Source organism: Mustela putorius, unplaced genomic scaffold (genome assembly GCF_011764305.1).
Source record: "Mustela putorius furo isolate JIRA1106 unplaced genomic scaffold, ASM1176430v1.1 tig00001033_pilon_pilon_pilon, whole genome shotgun sequence".
Classification (NCBI taxonomy): Eukaryota; Metazoa; Chordata; class Mammalia; order Carnivora; family Mustelidae; genus Mustela; species Mustela putorius.
In genome coordinates this window covers 1643780-1667345 of record NW_025421540.1, presented here as the reverse complement: position 1 = coordinate 1667345, position 23566 = coordinate 1643780, and the positions used below count along the sequence as shown (strand labels likewise).

At 39.1% G+C, this 23566-nt stretch overlaps 1 protein-coding gene and 1 pseudogene across 1 annotated transcript in view; both read left to right on the top strand.

Annotated features, from left to right (window-relative positions):
• The window catches only part of NUP133 (nucleoporin 133), a 57661-nt gene that overhangs the window by 29383 nt on the left and 4712 nt on the right, over nucleotides 1-23566 (top strand). The window contains exons 15-25 of the mRNA XM_004778378.3: nucleotides 6015-6239; nucleotides 10367-10489; nucleotides 11057-11156; nucleotides 11828-12079; nucleotides 12748-12881; nucleotides 14655-14813; nucleotides 15643-15778; nucleotides 18174-18292; nucleotides 19272-19352; nucleotides 20117-20181; nucleotides 22229-22317. Of these exons, the coding sequence (XP_004778435.1) occupies nucleotides 6015-6239; nucleotides 10367-10489; nucleotides 11057-11156; nucleotides 11828-12079; nucleotides 12748-12881; nucleotides 14655-14813; nucleotides 15643-15778; nucleotides 18174-18292; nucleotides 19272-19352; nucleotides 20117-20181; nucleotides 22229-22317 (1483 nt within the window). The remainder of the gene's footprint in view (nucleotides 1-6014; nucleotides 6240-10366; nucleotides 10490-11056; nucleotides 11157-11827; nucleotides 12080-12747; nucleotides 12882-14654; nucleotides 14814-15642; nucleotides 15779-18173; nucleotides 18293-19271; nucleotides 19353-20116; nucleotides 20182-22228; nucleotides 22318-23566) is intronic.
• LOC123393843 lies at nucleotides 886-3088 on the top strand (annotated as a pseudogene).

The window sequence follows — 23566 nt, the reverse complement described above, 5'->3', positions numbered from 1 at the left end:
AAAATCCCCATTGTGGCTATGCCTTTATGTTTGAATTATTTTTAATATTTCAGAGCATATTATGAATTGTTAATTATTATTAGCATAAACAATTGTATAACCAGATACTTGTATCTAAGGAAATACTTTTTTTTTTTTAAGGATTTTATTTATTTATTTGTTGGAGAGAGAAAGAGCATGAGGAGGGGGTGCAGCAGGCTAAAGGAGAGGCAGGCTTCTCGCTGAGCAAGGAGCCCGATGTGGGACTCGATCCCAGGACCTTGGGATCATGACCTGAGCTGAAGGCAGACACTTAACTGACTGAGCCACTCAGGTGTTCCTGAGGAAATACTTCTGAATATGAGGTTCTCCTCCTCAAGCCAGACTCTGTGCCAACAAGGCCATATCTCATGCTAAAGAGAATGAGAATTAATATCAAGGCCTCAGGACAGTACATCTGCCTCCAGTTTTCAGGCACTGAGGGAAGCTTATGTCTTCACACATAGTTTGGAGAAGCTTAGAATCAGGAAGTTACTGTGCTCCTGTTTGTTATGTGGCTTGAGTGATGCTAATATGTAGACATCACTTCACTGGCAGTGCTGCCGTGACGTGCTGAGGTAAGTAAAAGGAGGCAGGCAAAATTCCCTCGGGTAAAAACTGCATTTACAGTATTTGTGGGGGAACCAGGAAGATAATTCAAATCTGAAATGACTATGCAACTCTTTTTTTTTTTTTTTTTGGACTATGCAACTCTTACTTTAAAATAACCAGGTAAATAGGTTGAATAAATTAAGACAGGTTGATTCAGTGACCTATTCCATGGTCATTAAAAATAATGTAAAAAAAAAAAAAAGAGTTAATGTGGAAAAAAATAAGGTACAGACAATATAGTGTGACTCCTTTGTGTTAAAAAAAAAAAAAATGGATTGAACGCGGGGCCAGATCTTTGGATTGCTGTCTTCTTCTCAACCCGAGCCAGGCCTACACGCAAGCAACCATGTCTAAGGGACCTGCAGTTGGCATTGATCTTGGCACCACCTACTCCTGCGTGGGTGTCTTCCAGCACGGGAAAGTGGAAATAATTGCCAATGATCAGGGAAACCGGACCACCCCAAGTTATGTCGCCTTCACGGACACCAAACGATTGATCGGTGATTCTGCCAAGAACCAAGTTGCGATGAACCCCACCAACACAGTTTTTGATGCCAAACGCCTGATTGGACGGAGATTTGATGATGCTGTTGTCCAGTCTGATATGAAGCATTGGCCTTTCATGGTGGTGAATGATGCTGGCAGGCCCAAGGTCCAAGTAGAATACAAGGGAGAGACAAAAAGCTTTTATCGAGAGGAGGTGTCTTCTATGGTTTTGACAAAAATGAAGGAAATAGCAGAGGCTTATCTTGGGAAGACTGTTACCAATGCAGTTGTCACAGTACCTGCGTACTTCAATGATTCTCAGCGTCAGGCTACCAAAGATGCTGGAACTATTGCTGGTCTCAATGTACTTAGAATCATCAATGAACCAACTGCTGCTGCTATTGCTTATGGCTTAGACAAAAAAGTTGGAGCTGAAAGGAATGTGCTGATCTTTGACTTAGGAGGTGGCACTTTTGATGTGTCAATCCTTACTATTAAAGATGGGATCTTTGAGGTTAAGTCCACAGCTGGAGACACCCACTTAGGTGGAGAAGACTTTGACAACCGAATGGTCAACCATTTTATTGCAGAGTTCAAGCGCAAACATAAGAAAGATATCAGTGAAAACAAGAGGGCAGTTCGTCGTCTCCGTACTGCTTGTGAACGTGCTAAGCGTACACTTTCTTCCAGCACCCAGACCAGTATTGAGATTGATTCTCTGTATGAAGGAATCGACTTCTATACCTCTATCACTCGTGCCCGGTTTGAAGAATTAAATGCTGACCTGTTCCGTGGCACCCTGGACCCTGTAGAGAAAGCTCTTCGGGATGCCAAGTTAGACAAGTCTCAGATCCATGATATTGTTCTGGTGGGTGGTTCTACCCGTATCCCCAAGATTCAGAAACTTCTCCAAGATTTCTTCAATGGAAAAGAACTGAATAAGAGCATCAACCCTGATGAAGCTGTTGCTTATGGTGCAGCCATCCTTTCTGGAAACAAATCTGAAAATGTTCAAGATTTGCTGCTGTTGGATGTCACTCCACTTTCTCTTGGTATTGAAACTGCTGGAGGAGTCATGACTGTTCTTATCAAGCGTAATACTACCATTCCTACCAAACAGACACAGACCTTCACTACCTACTCCGACAACCAGCCTGGTGTGCTTATTCAGGTGTATGAAGGTGAGCGTGCCATGACCAAGGACAACAATCTACTTGGAAAGTTTGAACTCACAGGCATACCTCCTGCTCCTCGTGGTGTCCCTCAGATTGAGGTCACTTTCGATATTGATGCTAATGGTATCCTCAATGTCTCTGCCGTGGATAAGAGCACAGGAAAAGAGAACAAGATTACTATCACTAATGATAAGGGCCGCTTGAGCAAGGAAGATATTGAGCGCATGGTCCAGGAAGCTGAGAAGTACAAAGCTGAAGATGAGAAACAGCGGGACAAGGTGTCTTCCAAGAATTCACTGGAGTCTTATGCATTCAACATGAAAGCAACTGTTGAAGATGAAAAACTTCAGGGCAAGATAAATGATAAAGACAAACAGAAGATTCTTGACAAGTGCAATGAAATCATAACTGGCTTGATAAGAACCAGACTGCAGAGAAGGAAGAATTTGAACACCAGCAGAAAGAGTTGGAGAAAGTCTGCAACCCCATCATCACCAAGCTATACCAGAGTGCAGGGGGCATGCCAGGAGGAATGCCTGGAGGCTTCCCTGGTGGTGGAGCTCCTCCCTCTGGTGGTGCCTCCTCTGGGCCCACCATTGAAGAGGTTGACTAAACCAATCTGAGAATAAATAGGTTGAGCATTGTTCCACATACAATATTCAAAGGACCCAAATTTGTAGCAAATTCCATGGCAGTTATAATGTTGAGCTGCTATAGCAAAAAAACTGGGCATTCTTGATACTTGAATATGGAATATGTGCACAGGGAAAGGAAATAAACATTGCACTTTATAAGCACTGTATTGTTAAGTGGAAAATGCAATGTCTTAAATAAAACTGTATTTAAAATTGGCACCATAAAAAAAAAAAAATGCCTCCTAGCATATGAATGCCACAAAAGCAGATAAAGATAGGGAAACTTAATTGTAACTCCAGTAGGGAATGGGCTGGGGACTCTTACCTCTCCATACTATTAAGTTTTCTAACCATGTGCAAGCCTGGCTCTCCGCTTTTGCCATGGACAGTGTGGTGGAAAGATTTCCAGAATGGTGACCTACTGCAGCGTGGGTCAGTTCTCCCTTTTTCTTGTGTTCTATGAGGGAAAAAGATGACTCTTTGCAGACTGCCCTAGCTAGGTAACCTGTGTTGTAGCTTTCAGAGTTGTGAAAGTTTGCAACTCATACCCCAGCACAGACAGCTAGCACTGGGAAAGGCTATGTGGTTTTTCCCATGTTTCTTCTTTTCTAGGGTGTTGCTTTACTATTGAAGGAATTAAGAAAGCAGATCTTGCACTTGTGCAGACAAGAATCATGCCTGTCTTTTGCAAAGGTAGTAGGTACATTGAGCTTTAGGAGTGTCACAGAGGTCTAGCCCCCTCTGTGTGAGGACTCTGTTTGAACACTGAGCAGGTGCCCCCTCAGCACCCCTATGCCAGCATTAGTCAGGGCAGGCTCGGACTCAGTGCCTGAGTCACTCCTGGCTGCTAGGCCTAGGCGTTCAAATCCGGCCTTGCACATCCTGGTTCAGTCTTCCCGTTCATAGAAACCTTGTTGATACCCCCAACTCACGGATGGTTGTTGTTTTACAGAGTAGAATTCATCAGGTTTAAGTCCTCCTGCTCTGACTACAGATTGACTTATGGGTCATGAGTCTAGACCCTCACTGCATCCATGGTCCTTTAGGGGTCTGGCTTGAGGAAAGAAGACTTTAAAGGGACCAGTGTGAGTGAAATAGTGCCGGGAGTCTGACAGGGTTCCAGTTCTCTTTGCACCATGGGGAATCCAAGGTGGCAGACCAAGTTCAACTGAGGGCTCTGGTGTCCACATTATGCCTCACAAGCCCTGCACTGTTGGTTGAGCCCCAAAGGGAGTGTGTTGGGAAGAGATGCCTTTGTGAAACGTTCTGTACTGTTCTCTTTCATGGGTCAGAGCTTCACAGCCTCTTTCCTGGCTTTGTTGTTCACTAGGGGTGGCAGAGGATGTTCCCGAGAGCGTTGAGGTCTGACCTACCGTATTATCCTTCATTCTGGCCCCAGTTTATCAGACCCACTCTCTGTTTGGTTGTATTCCGTGAACGAAGGGCTCACGTGTGCTGTCCTCTTAGTTGATAGTCTTTATCTGTAATGGCTGTAGATGCTCCAAAGTCAGGGTGCAGCTTTTCTTTGAGCAGTTTAAGTAGTGACTTCAGCAAAGTGACAAGAAATGGCTTTCCAGCCGAGAGGTCATGTTCATCCTCTTACTGTCCAGATTCTCTGCTCACAATAGTGTCAGTGAGAGGTGCTGCTGGGCACGGCACCCTGGGCACACAGCATTTTCATGTCAGGTCACAGTGTAGAAACAGTCTTCTTAGGATGCCAGGGTGGCTTAGTTGGTTAAGTGTCCCCCTGCTTTCGGGTCATGGTCCCAGGTTCCTGGAATAAAGCCCCACGTTGGGTTCTCTGCTCGGCAGGGAAGCCTGCTTCTCCCTCTCCCTCTGCTTGCATTCCCCTGCTTGTGCTCTCTCTCACTCTGTCAGATAAATAAAATCTCGGAAAGAACAGTCTTCTCTCATTTAGAAAAAATGAGCTTTTTTGCACAGAGAAAAAGGAAAAAGACCTACAGTGTCAACTTTTGTCTTTTGTGTTCAGCTGCCTGATGTTGCAGTGTTTGTTCTTGACATGCATACGTAAACCAGACTTCCAAGACACAAGTTGTTTTGCCTTTTCACTACAATTACCACTTGTTCCTTCTGTCTTGACTGCTGATGTTCCTCAGGGATTCAGATGTCTCTTATACAGAAAGAGTGGCTCCTGTGGCTTGCCATTACACACTGTAGGGCTCTCTTTATACTTAAAAAAAAGAAGAGGGAGAGGACTGTCACTAACCTCATGGGGGATTTGCAGAAAACCGTTTTTAGCCCTTTTAGCAAAAGGTAGATTTCCCATTGTTTCTTTGAGCTCGTTGTAATAAAAGAAATCTAATTTCAGGGAAAGAAAACGTTTTCTAACCATTTGTGTTTTTTGCCCATTTAAGTAGGACTTCTGGGGATTTGGAGCACTGTTTATTTTTTTTTTTTTTTTATATTTTATTTAAAATAAACCTCAGCATACAAAAATCAAGTCACTCAGTAATAAAATTTGGAAGAGTATTCAGTGTTTAGATATGTCTCTTGGCTTCTTCCTGGTTGGGATGTTAATGCTTTATCAGATGAGAAAGCTTAGAAGAACTCCCAGAACCTAGTAGTAACACAACAGAAGTGGGCATCAGGTCAATCAGAGGTAGTAGGGCAAAGGATTAGAGATGCCCCCACCTTTCCCATGGCTTTTAGTTTCTATGGAAATTAGTCACTAAAGATGGAGACTGCTGAGTTTCTAGTTCACAGAGATCTAGAACCTTGAGGAGTTAGGTAGAAAAGAGCAATTTTATGCTTTTGATAACCAGAATAAATGAGAAATAAGATAGAGTAGTGGAATAACCTTAATCTCAGAAAAGGAACATCTGTACTTTATTATGGTTGCTCATGCCTCTGGCTGAAGAGAGAGAGAGAGAGAGAGAGAGAGAGTGTGTGTGTGTGTGTGTGTGTGTGTGTTTAAAACAGTGGAAAGGAGAAGATAGCTGAGGTACTTTGTTGGGGACAGCTTAGGTCAGTGGCTCTGTACCCATTGTGCTGCTGGTGGAGATAAGCCTGCATTATATTGTGTGTTACTATAAATGCTTTCTAAGAACATGTGTTTGTTTTTCACCAGGTTGGCTTATTTGGACGTCTTCATACTTTTGCAGTCAGAGGGATGCCCATGGCAACTCGACTATTGCTCTGCGAGCACGCTGAAAAGTTATCAGCCGCCATTGTTCTCAAGAACTACCACTCGAGGCTCTCTGATCTGGTGAACACAGCAATAATGATTGCTTTAAACAAGAGGGACTGTGAAATCCCATCCAACCTGACTCCCGCAGATGTCTTTTTTAGAGAAGTAAGAGGAGTTTTTTGCTTTTAATGTGGCTTCTTAGAGCTCTGCCATTCGCTGATCATGCCTCAAACATAAGGGAGAAGATTGAGGACAAAAATATCTTTTTGAAATTTTAAATAGGACTCCATATTTATTTATTACATTCCCTATAAATTAGAGCTCGCAAAATTGACTGTTTTCTACTGTCTGCTGGATGTTTTCCTTTTGCCTCTCCAAATCCACTCTTGATGCCCCAGAGGGCAACTTGTCAGTGGGTTTCTGTGCCTTCCTGTTGTCTTTGATAACAGTGAGGCACCATCAGGTTGGGAGTGCTTATCTATTAATATTTGTTCTTTTATTCCCCCAGCTTCATTCCTTCCCTGCTTCCACTGCAGTTGGCTGTGCCTTCTGTCAGAGGCTGCGGCTTCTTACTGGCTGCTCTCCACGTGTCCTGTAACTCCTTCCGCCCAGGGCCTCTTCATCCCTGGGCTTAATAGGGGCTGCCTGTTGCTAGCCCTGGACGCAGCACCTTCCTTTAGATCCTCTGACCCTTGCTAGCACCACCATCAGCTGTCCCTTCACTAAACTCAGCTCAGCTACCTTGGATCCTACTATCTACCTTGCTTTTAAACTCAGATTTATTTTCAAAGGAAAAGAAAACCCTGCTGTGAACTTCTGAGGGAGAACAGATTAAGACGTTGGTCAGCTGGTGCCGCTGACCATTGTGATAATAGTATACAGCTTTTATTCTTGTGCGACTTTACAACCTCATGAAGGGGCAGGGGAGACTTTACGCTCTCCCTATAAAGATGGTGACACTAATGGTTTGAGCTCTTCTCGCAGCTCTGCAATTTGAAATTGTTTTTTTTAGCTGTGAGGAACTTTAATTCTATTTAAATTCTATTTGGTGAGTCTCATTTTTATTTCCTCCCTGTTACATTCTAGCTATAATCTAGCAGGCTATGCCAGAAGTCTTTTTTTCTTCTTGATACAGTTGACCCTTGAACAATATGCGAACCCCCTTGCACAGTGGAAAATCTGTGTGTAACTTCAAAAACTTAACTACTAATAGCTTACTGTTGACCAGAAGCTTTATCAATAGTCAAATTAACACACATTTTTTATATGTTATATACAGTATTATATACTCATTCTTAAAATAAAGGAAATGTTAAAATTTACATAAGGAAGAGAAAATAAATTCACAGTATTGAATTCATATACTGTAGGTATGGAAAAAAAAATTGTGCATCAGTGGACCTATGCAGTTTAAATCTTATTTAAGGTTCAGCTATGTTTCATGTACTGTAACTTAAAGATAATTTAAGATGCTGAAATAGGTTCAGGTTTTCTGTTGATTCCATAAATGCATTTAGTTCTAAGAATGCCTTGTTCTTGTATATTTGGGTTAGTTTTTTCCTAAGGAAAAGGCAAAGCACTTTTTTGTTAAATTTTTTTATTTTTCAAATGTAGGAAATATCCCCAAAATCTGAGTGAAAGAAAAACAGTTCACCTCAAATTTCATGATCTAAACAGTCTGAAAGGAATGTATGCAGAGCCCGCACTCCCCTACCCCCAGTCAAGCTTACAGACTAAACTTACAGGTGTCTGCATTCGGCCCTAACTCTTTGTTGTGGAGGTAGGGGAGGAGAGTGATGGTGTCAGAAATAGAAGTGGGCAAAGAAGGGCTACAGAGAAGGTCACCTACAAGTTGGATAAGAATACTATTTGGGAGGAAGAGGTTATCTGATGTCAGAGCTGTTGGAAGAGGTGGGGACTATCCCGAAAACCCTGCAGGAGGACCGTTGTCCAAGTTAATTGTTGGGTGTGTCAGGTGTCAGGGTCAGTCCAGGTAAAGGTGAAAATGTCTTGGGATTCTGGGGAGTTGGGAACAGTGAAGAATGCATCCTAGGGTCTAAGACAGTGAAGTACATGGTGGAGGGTGGAATGGTGGGGAAGAGGGTGTATGGACTGAGGACAGTGGGGCGGATAGTGGTAACTGCGTCACTGATCATTCTGAAACCCTGAACAAGTCTAGAAGAGCCGTCTATCCTGTTGGCTGGAAGGACTGGAGCACTGTGAGAAGAGTTAGTAGGTTTTCGTATATTTAAGGAAAGGTATTTGGAAACGAGGGGTTGTAAGTCTCTCAAGGCCTCACGTTTGAGAGGCTATTGGGGTTTGAAGGGAAGAAGGTAGGAGGATCCTTAAGGTATATAGATTCCTTTCACAAACTGATGTAACTTTCGGGTTCTTTTTTGGTCTTTGTTCATACATAATTTTACATGGCAAAGCAAAATTTTTAAGAAGTTATTAACAAATTCTTTGAAGGAATTGAGTAAGAGCCTGGTTCCATTTTCTGTTTTTGGATCCAAGTGGAAAGCATACTAGTTAATTCATTATACCTGCATTTTCCAGTTAACGGGGGTGAAGGAGGGAGGAAGAATCTGGAAATTACCAGTTGGATCTATAATTCATGAGTAATACCTTAGGAATATGTGATTGGTTCTTCAAAAGAACGCTCCATATGGAAAATGGTAATGTTTAAGACTCTGTGTCACCATTTAAAAAAAAAAATTTTTTTTATTTAAAGATTTTTATTTATTTATTTGACAGAGATCACAAGTAGGCAGAGAGGCAGGCAGAGAGAGAGGAATAAGCAGGCTCCCTGCTAAGCAGAGAGCCCAATGCGGGGCTCCATCCCAGGACTCTGGATGACCCGAGCCGAAGGCAGAGGCACCCAGGCACCCCGATGTCACCATTTATCTTAATTCTTCATGATGTTTACTGGTCTTGTTTCCTTTGGGGTGTAGTTTTGAATCCTAGGGTTCCATAGAGTTAATTGCTTAAGGGACAGCCTGTCGGGTCCCCGTAGGAATAGTGTTTGAAATCACTGAGTGTGCACTGAGTATTCACTCGTGGTGAAGGTGTTTAGCAAGTATTTTGACATTTTATTTGCTTTTATGTATACTTTTAAAGATTTTATTTATTTATTTGTCAGAGAGAGAGAGCACAATCAGGAGGAGCAGCAGAGGCAGAAGGAGAAGCAGACTTCCCACTGAGCAAGCAGCCCGAATTGGGGCTTGATCCCAGGACCTTGGAATCATGACCTGAGCCAAGGGCAGACACTAACCGGCTGAGCCATCAGGCATCCCTGCTTTTTTATCTTCTGCTTTTTTATGTCATACATGCTTTCTTACTATTTTCACATTAACAGTATTAAGAACTTCTGGCATTTAATCTTACAAATTTAATGAGCCAAAAGTCTCTTGCTGGGTCTGTTAGGATGCCTTTGACTAACACCTGAAATAGAAAAGGAAGAACAGGGTTTAAAAGATGATTTTGGGGGGTCACATTTTGCATGTTTCGTTCCCTCAGCTAGTTTGTAAGCTTAAGGGCAGCAAACCTCACTTGTTATTTCTGTGCGTGCTCAATGCTATACAGACTCTTAATGTATTAAGTAAATATTCACTTAATAAAGGGGGGAAGTTTGGGGTGCCTGGGTGGCTCAGTGGGTTATGTGTCTGCCTTCGGCCCAGGTCATGATCTTAGGGTACTGGGATTGAGCCCCGTAGTAGGCTCTCTGCTCAGCAGGGAAGCTGCTTCCCCACCTCTCTCTCTGCCTGCCTCTCTACCTACTTGTGATCTCTCTGTCAAATAATAAATAAAATCTTTTATAAGTAAATAAAATAAATGCAGGGAGTTTCACTGTGGGCCAAAACCGGAAAACAGGTGTTTCAGTGCCTAAAGAACATTTTGGCTTCATTATCTTCATGTGTTAATAATGACAAAAAAAATTAGAAAAGAAGTTACATACATTTGACTCTTGAACAATGTGGAGGCTTAAGGGTGCTAACCCCCCACACAAAGTGTTTTTAAAAATCATAAAGGAGAAATTTACTGTACTGTATTGAAAAACATCCATTCTAAGTGGACTCATGCAGTTCAAACCTTTTGCTCAATGATCCCTTGAACATTATTTTCTCTTTCTACTTTCTTTAAATTTATTTTCACCATCCGCTGTTTTATTCTGGCTAATTAGCTAAGGATATTCCTTGATGAGAAAAGCCCCTTGAGTAGATTCTGGGTAGTTGTAATTACTACGCATTGCCATAATTTTTGTTTTAAGTATTGCCTTCTCTGTACTTCCCCAGGTGTCCCAGGTAGACACTGTCTGTGAGTGCTTGCTAGAGCATGAGGAGCAGGTCTTAAAGGATACATCATTGGAATCCGTTGAATGGGCTGAGGTGGTCATCAATGTGAACAGTATTCTTAAGGTATAAAACTCCTGTGAAGATTTCAGCAAATCAAAGATCAGAGTGTGGATAGAAAAAAAAGCGGCTTCCGTATTCCTACTCTGTATTGCCAGTAATTTATAAGTGTTTAGCATTTAATTCCAAAAATTTAGAAAAATACCAGTCATTTTATTAATCAGCCAGACATTTTGAATGTTTGCCTTGTGTATTAATTTCTATGTTCCTGTTCGTGTTTGGTAAAACAAACCTTTTATTTGGAGAAGGATGGATATATCATTACAAATGTATAAATATTAAACTAACTATTTAAATAAATCATTCAAAACCTTATTGTTTATATTACGGATTAAAATGTGCTATTTAGTCTTAGCTAATGGTCTTTATAGCAATGGTTTTCCTACTTTGGTTACTATAGTTTTCCAAAATTGAAGTTAAATTTCAAATGTAGAAAGAACCAAAAAGTAATTCGGCAGACCTGTGCTAGTATTTTTTGGTATTAATAGACTTTGATGTTTCAAACTACCTTTAAAAATACTGGGATTCATCACTCTCTGCATATGCTAACACGTTTTTTTTTTTTTTCCCCAGGACATGCTACAAGCAGCTAGTCATTATCGACAAAATAGAAACTCCTTATATAGAAGAGAAGAACCACCAGAACAAGAACCTGAATATGTTCCTTGGACGGGTGAGATGTCAAGCACTGAGCCCAAATACACTGATTTATTATTAACAGTGATTCAAAATATATTTCTAATGACCTTTTTGGAAGCTCTATTACTCCATTAGTGTAGGTTTATAAGTGAAATGACAAATAAGTGCTGTCTCCAGAATGAGCAGTTCTTGTGAAAATTGCTTTATTCCCTTGAATAATTTATAGATCTCTCCATGATGTATTTCATAGTACTTTCTATGTGTCCACTAGATTTTATTTTTTATGTAATCACTACCCCCAACGAGGGACTTGAATGTATGACCCCAGGATCGACAGTCGCATGCTCTAGTGACTGAGGCAGCCGGGCAACCCATGTCTATTAGATTTTAGGGCATATAGTTATTCAAAGAAGCACGTCCTGGTTATGGAGGTGTTGACTCTATTTATTGTTGAATTAATACAAAAAAGTATGTGGAGCAGCATCAAAGGGGTTTAGAAGGAAGAAGGATCATGTTTACCTGGCTTTGTTGAGGAAGTCTCCCATAGAGAAGATGGGATTTAAGCAGGACAGAGAGGTATCTATCAACTGAAACCCTGTTTGATTTCTCTTTCCAGTAGCAGTGAGGTGATAGGTTTTAGGCAGTTGGCCTTTCTCAGCCAGTGTAGAGCCCTTACTTACCGTATTAATTTGTGTGATTTCACAGCAACAAGTGGTCCTTCAGGCATCCGAACAGTAATAGAACGCCAGCATGGGATTGTCCTGAAAGTGGTTTATCCTCAGGCAGACAGCAACCTCCGAAACATTCTGACAGAGCAGCTGGTGGCACTGATTGATTGCTTCCTGGATGGCTATGTTTCCCAGCTGAAGTCTCTGGACCGATCTGGTGATCAAGAAAGATACAGCAGTCTGGAGATGGAGTACCTCCAGAAGAGATCAGATCTCTTATCTCCACTTCGTAAGTACATGGTATTTAGCGAGGGCCATGGGTCTTCGAATTTGCGGAACGGATGAAGGAGTCAAATCATTAATGCAACGTGTTCAGTGTACTATCATTCAGCCAGCCATAACCAAGGACTTACTGCATGTATGTACATCTTCCTGTGTTCATTTGTTCAGCCTTGTTTTCAAAACTTCCTAGGTACAAGTGCCATGCTGAAGAGGATTTGAAAAGGTAAATTAGCAACAAATGGAGACTGTCCTCCAAGCTTGTCATCCGAGACCTTTACACAAATAACTAGTCTGCCCAGTAGAGCACGATGAGGGCTGTTAAAGGGCGCAGCTAGGAGAGTGTGGCTGTTCAGCAAAGGACACGTTCTTTCCATAGCTAAGATGAGGAAGAGGGGCTTGTACACAGAGGAAGGGCATAGCCTCCTAGGTAGGTAGGAACAAGCAGTGGATTAAATTTGTGTCTTTAATGAATTTATGTGGATTATGAAACTGAATGCCTGGAAAGGTTTCTATTCCTTTAATAGGTTTCTCTTAAACTGGAAAGGTTTCTATTCCATTAATTGTTTTTAGAGTATGGTGTGAGTTAAAGGTAAAATTTCAAGTAATATTTTTTTCATCACATATTAAGTTTTCACTAACAGGATTTTTTTTTTCCATCTGTTCTCATTTTTACAGTCACACTAGGCCAGTACCCGTGGGCTGCTTCATTAGCAGAAAAGTACTGTGACTTTGATATCTTAGTACAGATGTGTGAGCAGACCGACAACCAGACCAGACTCCAGCGCTACATGACCCAGTTTGCTGATCAGGTAATGAACACCGAGGACATAGGCAGTAGATCGTGTAGTTGGTTTTACCATTTCAAATGTTCCGTTTTTAGGAAGATGCTGTTAACTTAGATACTGATTTGTACATTATGTTTCTTTGTAAGTTGGCAGACAATTCCAAATATTACTGAAAGATTCTTTGACCTTTGAACAAAGTGTTAAAACTCTCAGTTCTATTCTGGTATTTCTAGTTACAATCAAAAGTACTTGGGTAGACAGATATTGGGAGAGTTTTAAAACTTTGAAAAAATTTCATGGGAGCACAGGATCCTACAACTTTTGGAGAGCTCAGCTTATTTTGATTGACATAATGCTTATTTTTTTTAAAGTTCTCATTATAACAATCTTTAGGTGAATTTTAGTTGCTCCTTAAAGCCACTTTATTCAGTCAGTTGATATTCATGTAAAACCGATTTTTTTCCTACTATAAAAGTGACATTGTATAACATTCAGAAAACGTTTATAAAATAGAAAATTTTTAAATCACTCACAATTTCACCACCCAGACAGAACCCTTTTTAACATTTGGTTTGTATTGTTCTAGTCTCCATACTCTGTAATATTGCAGACAAACATGTTTCGCCAATTGCTTGTTTCCCTTAATACATTATTGATATTTGTGCTTTTCATTAACTGTTTCAGAACCATGTTTTTGATGGTGTTAATGGTATATAATAAACTGGGCATAACTTACCGTATTTGACTAGGGCCTAGTAAATACTTTTGCGCCCATCATGATTTTTTTTCTTTTTGTGGACTCTAATCCCGTGTTGACATTTTCCATTCATTTTTGCATTAATTTACTTTCTTTAATATGTTTAGTAGTTATTTAAAAATCCTTTCGTGCTACCTCCAAAATCTGATCATTCTCTGGTCTGTTCTGTTGTCTCGTTATTAGTCATATTTTTCTGCTTTTTATGTCTTGTAATTTTTTTGTTTTATTTTGGATATTGTGTATAAAAGAACCTTAAAGATGGAAATGAATGCAGTTTTTCCTTGGGGAGGCAGATAGGATGAGAGGCAGGTCACTCGATTCATCGAGAATAGAGGTGGGCCAAGGCTTGGTTGTGGTTTTTGTTACATTCATTTTATGTCCAGTTTTGAAGTCTTATGGGAATGGTGTATTTGTTGCAGAGTTCCCCCTCTTTAGTGGAAACATCTCTTACATACCGTGTAGGACATTTTGGTCTTCCTTTCCACCCTAGCCTTCCGTACTACCCAGCATTCAGCAAATGTCTGGTGGGAAAAACCAGCTAGGCATTGAGGGCCCCTCTAGATTCCTGTTTATCATGCAAACCTGCATGGCCTTCTGACACAAAATTCAACCCTGAAGAATCTTTCAATCTGCACTGTCACATAGAACTTTCTTTGACACTGGAGATCTTACTCATGTAGTCTAAGGGCATAGGGCCATTGAGCACTTGAGATGTGGCTAGTGTGACTGAGGACCTGAATTTTAAAATTTTAATTAAGTTTAAACAGCTGTATATAGCTAATGGCTACCATACCACACCATGCACATCTAAAGTTTACATGATCTTGCGCAAGATCCTCTTTTTGAATCTGAATTCCCCATTTATTAAATGAGGTGACTTAAGTTTTTTTAGGACCTTACCACATAGAAAATCTAAGTGTTTAAAGATTTCTGTTCTGCAATCTAAGACCTTTGAAAAAAATTAATATTTTAATATAGAAATGTACTTTTAAAAATTATATTACTGAATATTATTGGATTTTTTGCCCTACTATTTGTAGAATTTTTCAGACTTTCTCTTCCGTTGGTATCTGGAGAAAGGAAAGCGAGGCAAATTATTATCTCAGCCCATTTCTCAGCATGGAGAGTTGGCGAATTTTTTGCAGGCTCATGAACATCTCAGCTGGTTACATGAAATTAACAGCCAGGAATTAGAAAAGGTAAGAATAATTCAGTTACATTGAGCAGAGTTAGGCAGTTTTTTACTTGATTAGTGTAGTTTAGTGATTAGAATACTATTTAGAGATTTTTTTTTTTTTAAGATTTTATTTATTTATTTGACTGAGAGGGACCCAACAAGAGAGGTAACACAAGCAGGGGGAGTGGGAGAGGGGGAAGCAGGCTTCCCACTGAGCAGGGAGCCTGATGCGGGACTTGATCCCAGGACGCTGGAATCATGACGTAAGCGAAAGGCAGACTTTTAACGACTGAGCCACCCAGGTGACCCTAGAGATTATTCGAAATATGTATCTCCTATTCTCTGACATAATTTGAATAAACTGTTCTTTTTTTACTTATGGTAGTGTTGCCATTACTTTTAATGTCTCAGTAAAAAAAAGTATCTTTTGTGATTTGATTACTATTATAGTAAAGTACAAAAATTTTATTAATGTGTAAAGAACAGTCTATTGCCTTTTTTTGTATGAAAATGTTCAAATTATGAGTAAAAATAGTACAAGAATTAATTTTAAAGTTTGTCCTTAAATTGTTCAAGTGAATGTATAGTTATTATAGAACAAAGTGAATATATAGTTATTATGGAACAGATGTTTTATACCTGTTTCTTTTCCCAGTAATTAGTGTGGCTGGTTAATATTTTATTGAGTAGTTACTCCTGGTATATAGTACCAATCAGTTTTAGGTTTGCTGGTATTGGATCTGATCTTTCATTCGTATCGGGGGAAAACAGTTTTGGGTTGTACTTAACCTTTGTTTCAACTTAAATTAGTACACAGAATCTTACCATTTTTCATTTTTTGTTTATTCTAGGCTCATGCAACACTTCTGGGTTTGGCAAACATGGAAACTCAATACTTTGCAAAGAAGAAAACCCTTCTGGGTTTGAGTAAATTGGCTGCATTGGCTTCAGACTTTTCAGAGGATATACTGCAGGAAAAAATTGAAGGTAAAATAAAGATTTGAACATCAGTCATGCTATCAGTGAACTTAGTGCATTACTTTATCATTTAATAGGGTTCATTAAACACAGAATCTACCTCTCCTTTATGAAGAGTCGTTTCTGTTCAGTGTTGTTAGACACTCAAGTATGTATTTTTTGGGATTTTTTTTTTTAGAGAAAATTTGTATGTTAGTTAAGAATTCCTAGGAAGGTTGTTATATGATTTGAAGAGTGCTCTGGTACCCTTAGTGACTCGTATCCGAAGAACAAGAAGAGCTGCAAAGAAATCTTGGCCTTTTCTCAGTGGGGTTTATTATAGATAGTTGTAATTTTGAAGCTACTAGTTTCAGAATTCAAAACTTTTTGGCATCATAATTGTATACAACTATTTTGTTATATTGTTGGTTGAGAAATTGATTTGATATATTGTTATTTTTGAGAACCAAAGGGAAGGGAGATGAAATCTGGAAGGAGGATGAGGAAGAACCCTATTCTGCGTTTGAATTGGAGATATTCAGATGGAATCAGGATTGTTCAAAATTAAAGTTTTTCTGTACCCCAGGAGCATAAGTATACCTAGCCCGGTACTTCGGCATCTCATTACTATTTCTTAGTAAAAAGAAATGAGAGTATTGAAGAAAAGGTCTTGGGAAGTCTTGTTTAGCCAGAAAACAAGTTTAATGTAGAGATGTCAACAGAATAGCCTCCACTGGCCAAGTCTGGGGATAATTTGAACTCCAAAAAGAGTGATAGTAAAACGTTTTATTTCACCATTTTTTTTTCTCTCTCTTTTTTTTTTAATTTTATTTTTATTTATTTGACAGACAGAGATCACAAGTAGGCAGAGAGGCAGGCAGAGAGAGAGGAGGGGAAGCAGGCTCCCTGACAAGCAGAGAGCCCGATGCGGGGCTCGATCTCAGGACCCTGGGATCATGACCTGAGTTGAAGGCAGAGGCTTTAACCCACTGAGCCACCCAGGCGCCCCTTATTTCACCATCAGGTCACGATCTCAGGGTCCTAAGATTGAGCCCCACGTCAGGCTTCCTGTTCAGTGGAGAGCCTGCCTCTGCTGCTCCCCCTGGGTCTGTAAGGTTGGCTGATAGTCTAACATGGGAAGCCAGATTTTAGCCTGGTCACCAGACTTAGACCATGTTAATCAAATCAGGGTTTTATGTTTTGCTCTCCTGTGCACCAGAAATTGTTGGAACTCTGGTCACCGTCTTGATTTGATCACTTCTTAACTTTCACTTTCTTAAAACAGTGGGAGTATTTTCAAGTGTCAGTAATTACCTACAGACTGTCATCAGTATATCTGGTCATAGGGAGTAGATTTTTAAAAAAATAATTCTGGTTATATGATAATTCCTTATGGAAATTTGTAAATCACCAGGAAAAACACATCAAAAAAATAAATTGTCTATATAATCTCATTGCCTCATAGATTACTACTGTTATTATTTTGTGTATCCTCCCAGTCTGTTTTTCTAGGTATGGAAATTGCACAAAAATGATTTGTATGATTGTTATAAAATTAGCATCATGTGGAGTGATGTCATTATGAGCATATATGTGCTTTAGTCACTGTACTTTGCTGTGACCACTGTGTTTATGAGACTGCATGGCAGTTCTCAGTCCTTTTCCCTTGCAGCCCAGCACACTTTCCTGGGCAAAACCTCCAATTGGGCTGGCTGCAGCCTTGATAGTTTATCCCAAGTAAGCCTCACCAGGTCACCTCGTCCTCTTAAGGTTACTGTTGCTTGTTAGGTTTGGTGCATAAACTTCCAGGTTTTGTTTTCCCTGGAATATACTCGTGGTAGCTTTTAAATAGATCATTTCCCTTAGTGAAAGCATATATTAGAAACTCTGGTGGGAGTTTCTGAGCTAAATAACATGGGACTGGGTGACCCCCGATTTGAGGGACTTGTGCCTCATGAAATAGCCATCTGTTCTATAATTTCTTCAAGCAGTAGCATGTATTTTCATAGCTCTTCTCTCCCCTCCTGTTTCTGGTGGCTGATTGTTTCTATGATTTGAATCAAGCCATGAATATGTTTTAACATCGGAAATCAAGAGGTAGCAGAATTAATAATATTTTAAGGTCACCAAGTAGTGATGAGATTACCTTTAGAGATGCTCTGCCTTTTTTTTTTTTTTTTTTTTTTTTTCCTTCATTTTTTTTTTTTTTTATTTTTTATAAACATATATTTTTATCCCCAGGGGTACAGGTCTGTGAATCACCAGGTTTACACACTTCACAGCACTCACCAAATCACATACCCTCCCCAATGTCCATAATCCCACCCCCTTCTCCCATTTTTTTTTTTTTTTTTTTAATTTAGCTTTGTTTTATGATAGAGCAGAAGAGTTTACTGCCCTCCCTGCCTCTCATTCTGAATTCTAGAAATGGCTGAGCAGGAGCGCTTTCTACTGCACCAGGAGACCCTGCCTGAACAGCTGCTGGCGGAGAAACAGCTCAGTCTCAGTGCGATGCCGGTGCTGACTGCCCCTCAGCTCATCAGCGTGCGTGCTTTTCCATCCTTGCACCATTCCTTAGTCTCAAAACAACATCGCTATTTCTAGAGTCAGATGGTATAGTTCCTATGAGTAGTCATCTTCCCACTTCCTATTTTTCTGGTAACATTCCCCTTCCTCTAGAATAAGTTGTTAGAAGCTGCTGGAGATCAGGATGCACGTTAGCAGGAAGTAGTGGACTAGCCTCTGCCTCCCTGTCGATCTTCACCTGTTCCTAGAGATGCTCATGCAGGTGACCAGAAGAAAGTACTTGTACTTTCTTTTCCAGCAGAGGACAAATATGTACCACGAGGTACAGCTCAGGTTCTTCCACAAGAAAAATGGTTTAAGGAATTGGATTTTCATAGCCTATAAGTACTGACCTCACCCTTTTCCTCTGGAATATAATACATTCCTAAGGGCATAGCTAGATTGTGGGCTGCAGCCTGGGTAAGATACTTTTGTTGTTAAATACACTCGTAGCCTTAACTCTGCTTCTCTCTTTGCCTTTCAAGAAAGTGTTTCAAATACAAGAGCAATGTAGATCACTTTGAATTTGTTCTAATTTTATTGAAAAGAAGACAATTCAAAAGCATCCATATTTTAGCCATTACTAGTAATAGATTTCCTATAATTGAGCTCACAATGGCCTCTCCTTATGTAGCTTATTGCAAAGAATATGCTCGAAAGGATACTGAAATATGTATACTCTCTGGAACCTAAAAATAAAATTTACTGATATTTTAGAAGTATATATATCAAGATTTGCAAATTAATTACTGTTGAGCATAGGCACATTTTGAAGGACAGTTTATTATGAGGATAGATGGAGTATAATTTCCAAAGATGATAGTTTTCTTTATGATAAAATAAAGATACCTTTGACTTACTTGAAAGACAGAATGATGTATTTTTCTCCATAAATTTCTCTAGTCTTGGTTATATGATTACTTAAAATAATCCTGAACCTTATTTGAATTTGCCATAGCTGTATATCTGTGAAGAAAACAGAAGAGCTAATGAATATGATTTCAAGAAAGCTTTGGACCTGCTGGAATATATTGATGAGGTAAGTAAAATCACTTGAGATGATCCCAGGCAAGGATCACAATTTATATATTTGGTTTTCTGTAGAACTGAATACATATAAAAAGAGAAAAAAATACATCTTTTAGCCAATCATGACAGTGTATTAATTTAGAAAGACTCTCTGGTTCAGCTATTCCTAACTCTTGGAATGTGTATAGCTCTTTCGAAAAGCTGTCAGGAGATTCCCTTTCCTGATAATTCTCACACATTCCCAGATGTCTTTTTCTGTGCATGAATAAAAACACAGTTTTTCAGAGTCCTAAGGCATTTTTTCTTTTTCATTATTAAATCATCATTAGTTCCTCAGTCTGATACATTGCTTTATTGATTTATTCTTCATAGTAATCTCCCTAAGAGGAGCTGTTTCTTTGAGGGAGAGTTAATTTATAAACAAATTATTGTTTATAATAACAATTTTGTAGATTAAATAGTTGGCCCTGCAATTGAAAGTAGTTTGGTAGATTTTTAAAATGTAGTATATTGGCTTTTATTTACCTTGTTTCAAATCTTAGCCTTTCAAGCTTCCTAAAAAAATCAGATTATCACAGAATAATCAGAAACTAATTCTTACACAGTTACTAATTGGCTTACTTTTCTGAGTATTAATGTCTTAAAGGAAATTTTTTAAAACTATGAATTAAAGTAAATGGTTTATGCAGAATTAATTAACTCAAATTTAAACCTGTATTTTTTTTTAAATCAGGACTTAATGAGGATTTTTTTGTTGTTTGTTTTACCGTAAAGGAGGAAGATGTAAATATAAATGATCTAAAACTGGAAATCCTTTGCAAAGCTCTTCAGAGAGATAAGTAAGTTCTCATAACATGAATCTAAGCTATGGTTTTAGAAAAGGACTCTTTTTTTTTTTTTTAATTTACTTGACAGACAGAGATCACAAGTAGGCAGAGAAGCAGTCAGAGAGAGAGGAGGAAGCAGGCTCCCTGAGCAGGGATCCTGATGCAGGGCTCCATCCCACAACCCTGAGATTATGACCTGAGCTGAAGGCAAAGGCTTTAACCCACTGAGCCACCCAGACGCCCCTAGAAAAGGACTCTTGAGGAGGATTATGATATCATGTATCAAATGGTTTTGTGACCTAATTACATTCTAACATAATTATAAAAATTTTATTGTGTGCATTAGTAATCTAAGTTTCTCATTCAGTAGTTAGGGAAGAATTTAAGGACTTAGGACCACTGGTATAATAAATCTCTATTTTGAGTTTATTTATTTGAGTGGGAGAGTGGGGGTGGGGTGCAGAGGGAGAGGGGGAGAAAGAAAATCTTAAGAAGGCTGGATGCCCGGTGCAGAACCCAGTGTGGAGCTCAGTCCCATGACCCCGAGATCATGACCTGAGTCAAACACTTAACTGAGACACCTAAATGCCCCTCTACTTTTGATTTTAAAATTTAGACTGTCAGTTTGCACAGAAATATATATGTTCCTGATTTTCACAGAAGTTGGGCCAGTTCTGCCAAAGAAGCTGCATTTTGTTTTAAACAAAAAGTATATTAGAGTATCAGTACCCTCTTATAAATTACCGAGACCTCTTTTTTGTGATCATCTCCTTCCTGAGAAGAGAGATTTCCATGGGACATGGTGGCAAAGAAAGGCGGTGGCAGTGAAAGAATGATCAGTTGGGGGATTGAATTGTTTCTAGGAAAAGAATTTGAGAGAACTTGACTTGAGTGCTAACACCCTTCCCTACTTAAAATTTTCCTTTTTATATGGTGCTGAGAAATTGCAGTAGGACTATTTTTACTAAAGCATTTCTTCTTCTGATCACTCCCAAATAGTTAAAATTGTTGTTCTATTTGGTCTTGGAGGTCACTTTCTGAAGCATCTCCATCTGCCCGCTTCGTTCTCCTTTCTAATCTTAAAAAAAATATGCTGTCATTTGATTGGAATTCCTTGTCATGATTCATGTTTATAAACTTTAAGGTGTTGGGGCGCCTGGGTGGCTCAGTGGATTAAGCCACTGCCTTCGGCTCAGGTCTTGATCTCAGTGTCGTGGGATCGAGCCCCGCATCGGGCTCTCTGCTCAGCAGGGAGCCTGCTTCCCCTTCTCTCTCTGCTTGACTCTCTGCCTACTTGTGATCTCTCTCTCTGTCAAATAAGTAAATAAAATCTTTAAAAAAAAACAAAAAACTTCAAGGTGTTGGGGCACCTGGGTGGCTCATTCAGTTAAGCATCTGCCTTTGGCTCATGTCATGATTTCTGGGTCCTTGGTCCTTATGTCAGGCTCCCCACTTGGCGGGGAGTCTGCTTCTCCCACTGCCCCTCCCCGCCACGCTTGCTTCCTGTCTTTCTTTTAAATAAAATTTTTTTAAAAACTTTAAGGTATTGTGGAATATATTCATTGATTACTACAAAGCAGTGATTTTGTGTGTGTGTGTGTGTATGTGTGGGTGTAAGCAGTAATCTCAACTAGATAAAGAAAACATTAAACTAGAACCTCCTTACCATTTTATTTTTATGAAAAGCAGAGTATGTTACAATATATTGTAACTGTTACCTATGGTCTGAAGATTGTACTTGGGAGTCCTTACTAGGTTTGTTATTTATTTGTAGAATTTTGGGGGGAGAGATGGCTTGCTACTTTGTTTTAACATCAAATACATATGGTTGTGTTGTGTGAATAGCTATCTGAGTGTAGCATTTTGTATCTGATATTGGGACTCTAAGTATATTCAACATTCAAACCTCCCTTATGTAAATACTTTGAAACAGTATTACAAAACTCAAGATTCTCCACCCCTGGTACAACCAGCAAAATAAAACTACAGTAGCAAACAGAAGTCATTTATTTCAGATATGTCCATGATTTCTTTTTCTTACTGCAATTTTGTTTTCTAGCTGGTCCAGTTCAGATGGTAAGGATGATCCAATTGAAGTATCTAAAGACAGTATATTTGTGAAAATCTTACAGAAACTTTTAAAAGATGGTAAGTCATTTGTTAATATTGGAAATTATAGCATCACTTCTCAGTTTCAGAAATCTGAAAATAACGGGGATTTTCCAAGGTGTCAGTGACAGGGCAGTTTAAGATTAAATAGTATCATACTCAGAATTAGAGAGATTTGTTGATTTGTTTAAAATGTTTCTTTCCTCTCCCAATTGGGGGAGCACATGTCAAGGTGAAATCTCCATCCACATGGGTCCTGGTGGACCCCAGTGGGCAAAGTCTCCATGCTGATACAGGATGGACAAGGAATGGATTCAGATGTTATGACACCAAAACTCTGTATGATATAAGTAACCATTTTCCTTTAATTTTTTGGTTAACTCTTGTGAAGATTGAAAACTTGATATATAAATGAGAAATAACTTTTTGTTATATAATGGACCGTACTAAAGTACAATTTACAAAATGCTTTTACACGTCCATTTTGGACATGAACACTCTAAAATTCATGTTAGAAACAAAATAAAAAGAAAAAGAAGGGGATATATTTTGTACCTAATATACTGAGCAAAATTCCATTTGCTGATTGAGACACAATAAATTAGGTAAAGAAGCTTTTGTAGGTAAAATGCTGTTCTCAGGGAGAATATGAAGTAGGGGATTCAGTTGATCCTTGAACAATGTGGATGAGAGGCAGTGATTCCCAGTACGGTTGAAAATCCACATATATCTTTTGACTCCCTAAAAACTTTACTACCGTTAGCCTGCTGTTGACCAGAAACCTTTACCAATAACATAAACTTCTGGTTTACACATACTTTGCATGTGTATTATATACTATATTCTTATAATAAGATAAATTAGAGAAAATAAATTGTTATTGAGAAAATACATTTACAGTACTCTACTGTATCAAAAAAATTCGCAGGTAAGTGGACCCATGCCGTCCAAACCTGGGTTGTTTAAGGATCAACTTGTATTTACTTTCACTTTTTTGCATATTACTGGGAACTTAATGTATGGAGAGTGTTAGACTAGAGATGAGCATTTTACACATTTTATACATGTGTGGCTCATATTTATTATAGAAAATAGAAAATTCTATCAAAATGTTCATACTAAATTCAAGCAACGTGCAAAATAGACTTAGTATTTATCAGTCCTTGCAAATATAAGGGTACTCTGTTTTATACCAAATGGAAAAAATACACAGTGGTAAGTTATTGTAAATTCAGTCCCTCTAAATAGGACTTTTATCCATCATACTGACATTTACACACATTTGAAA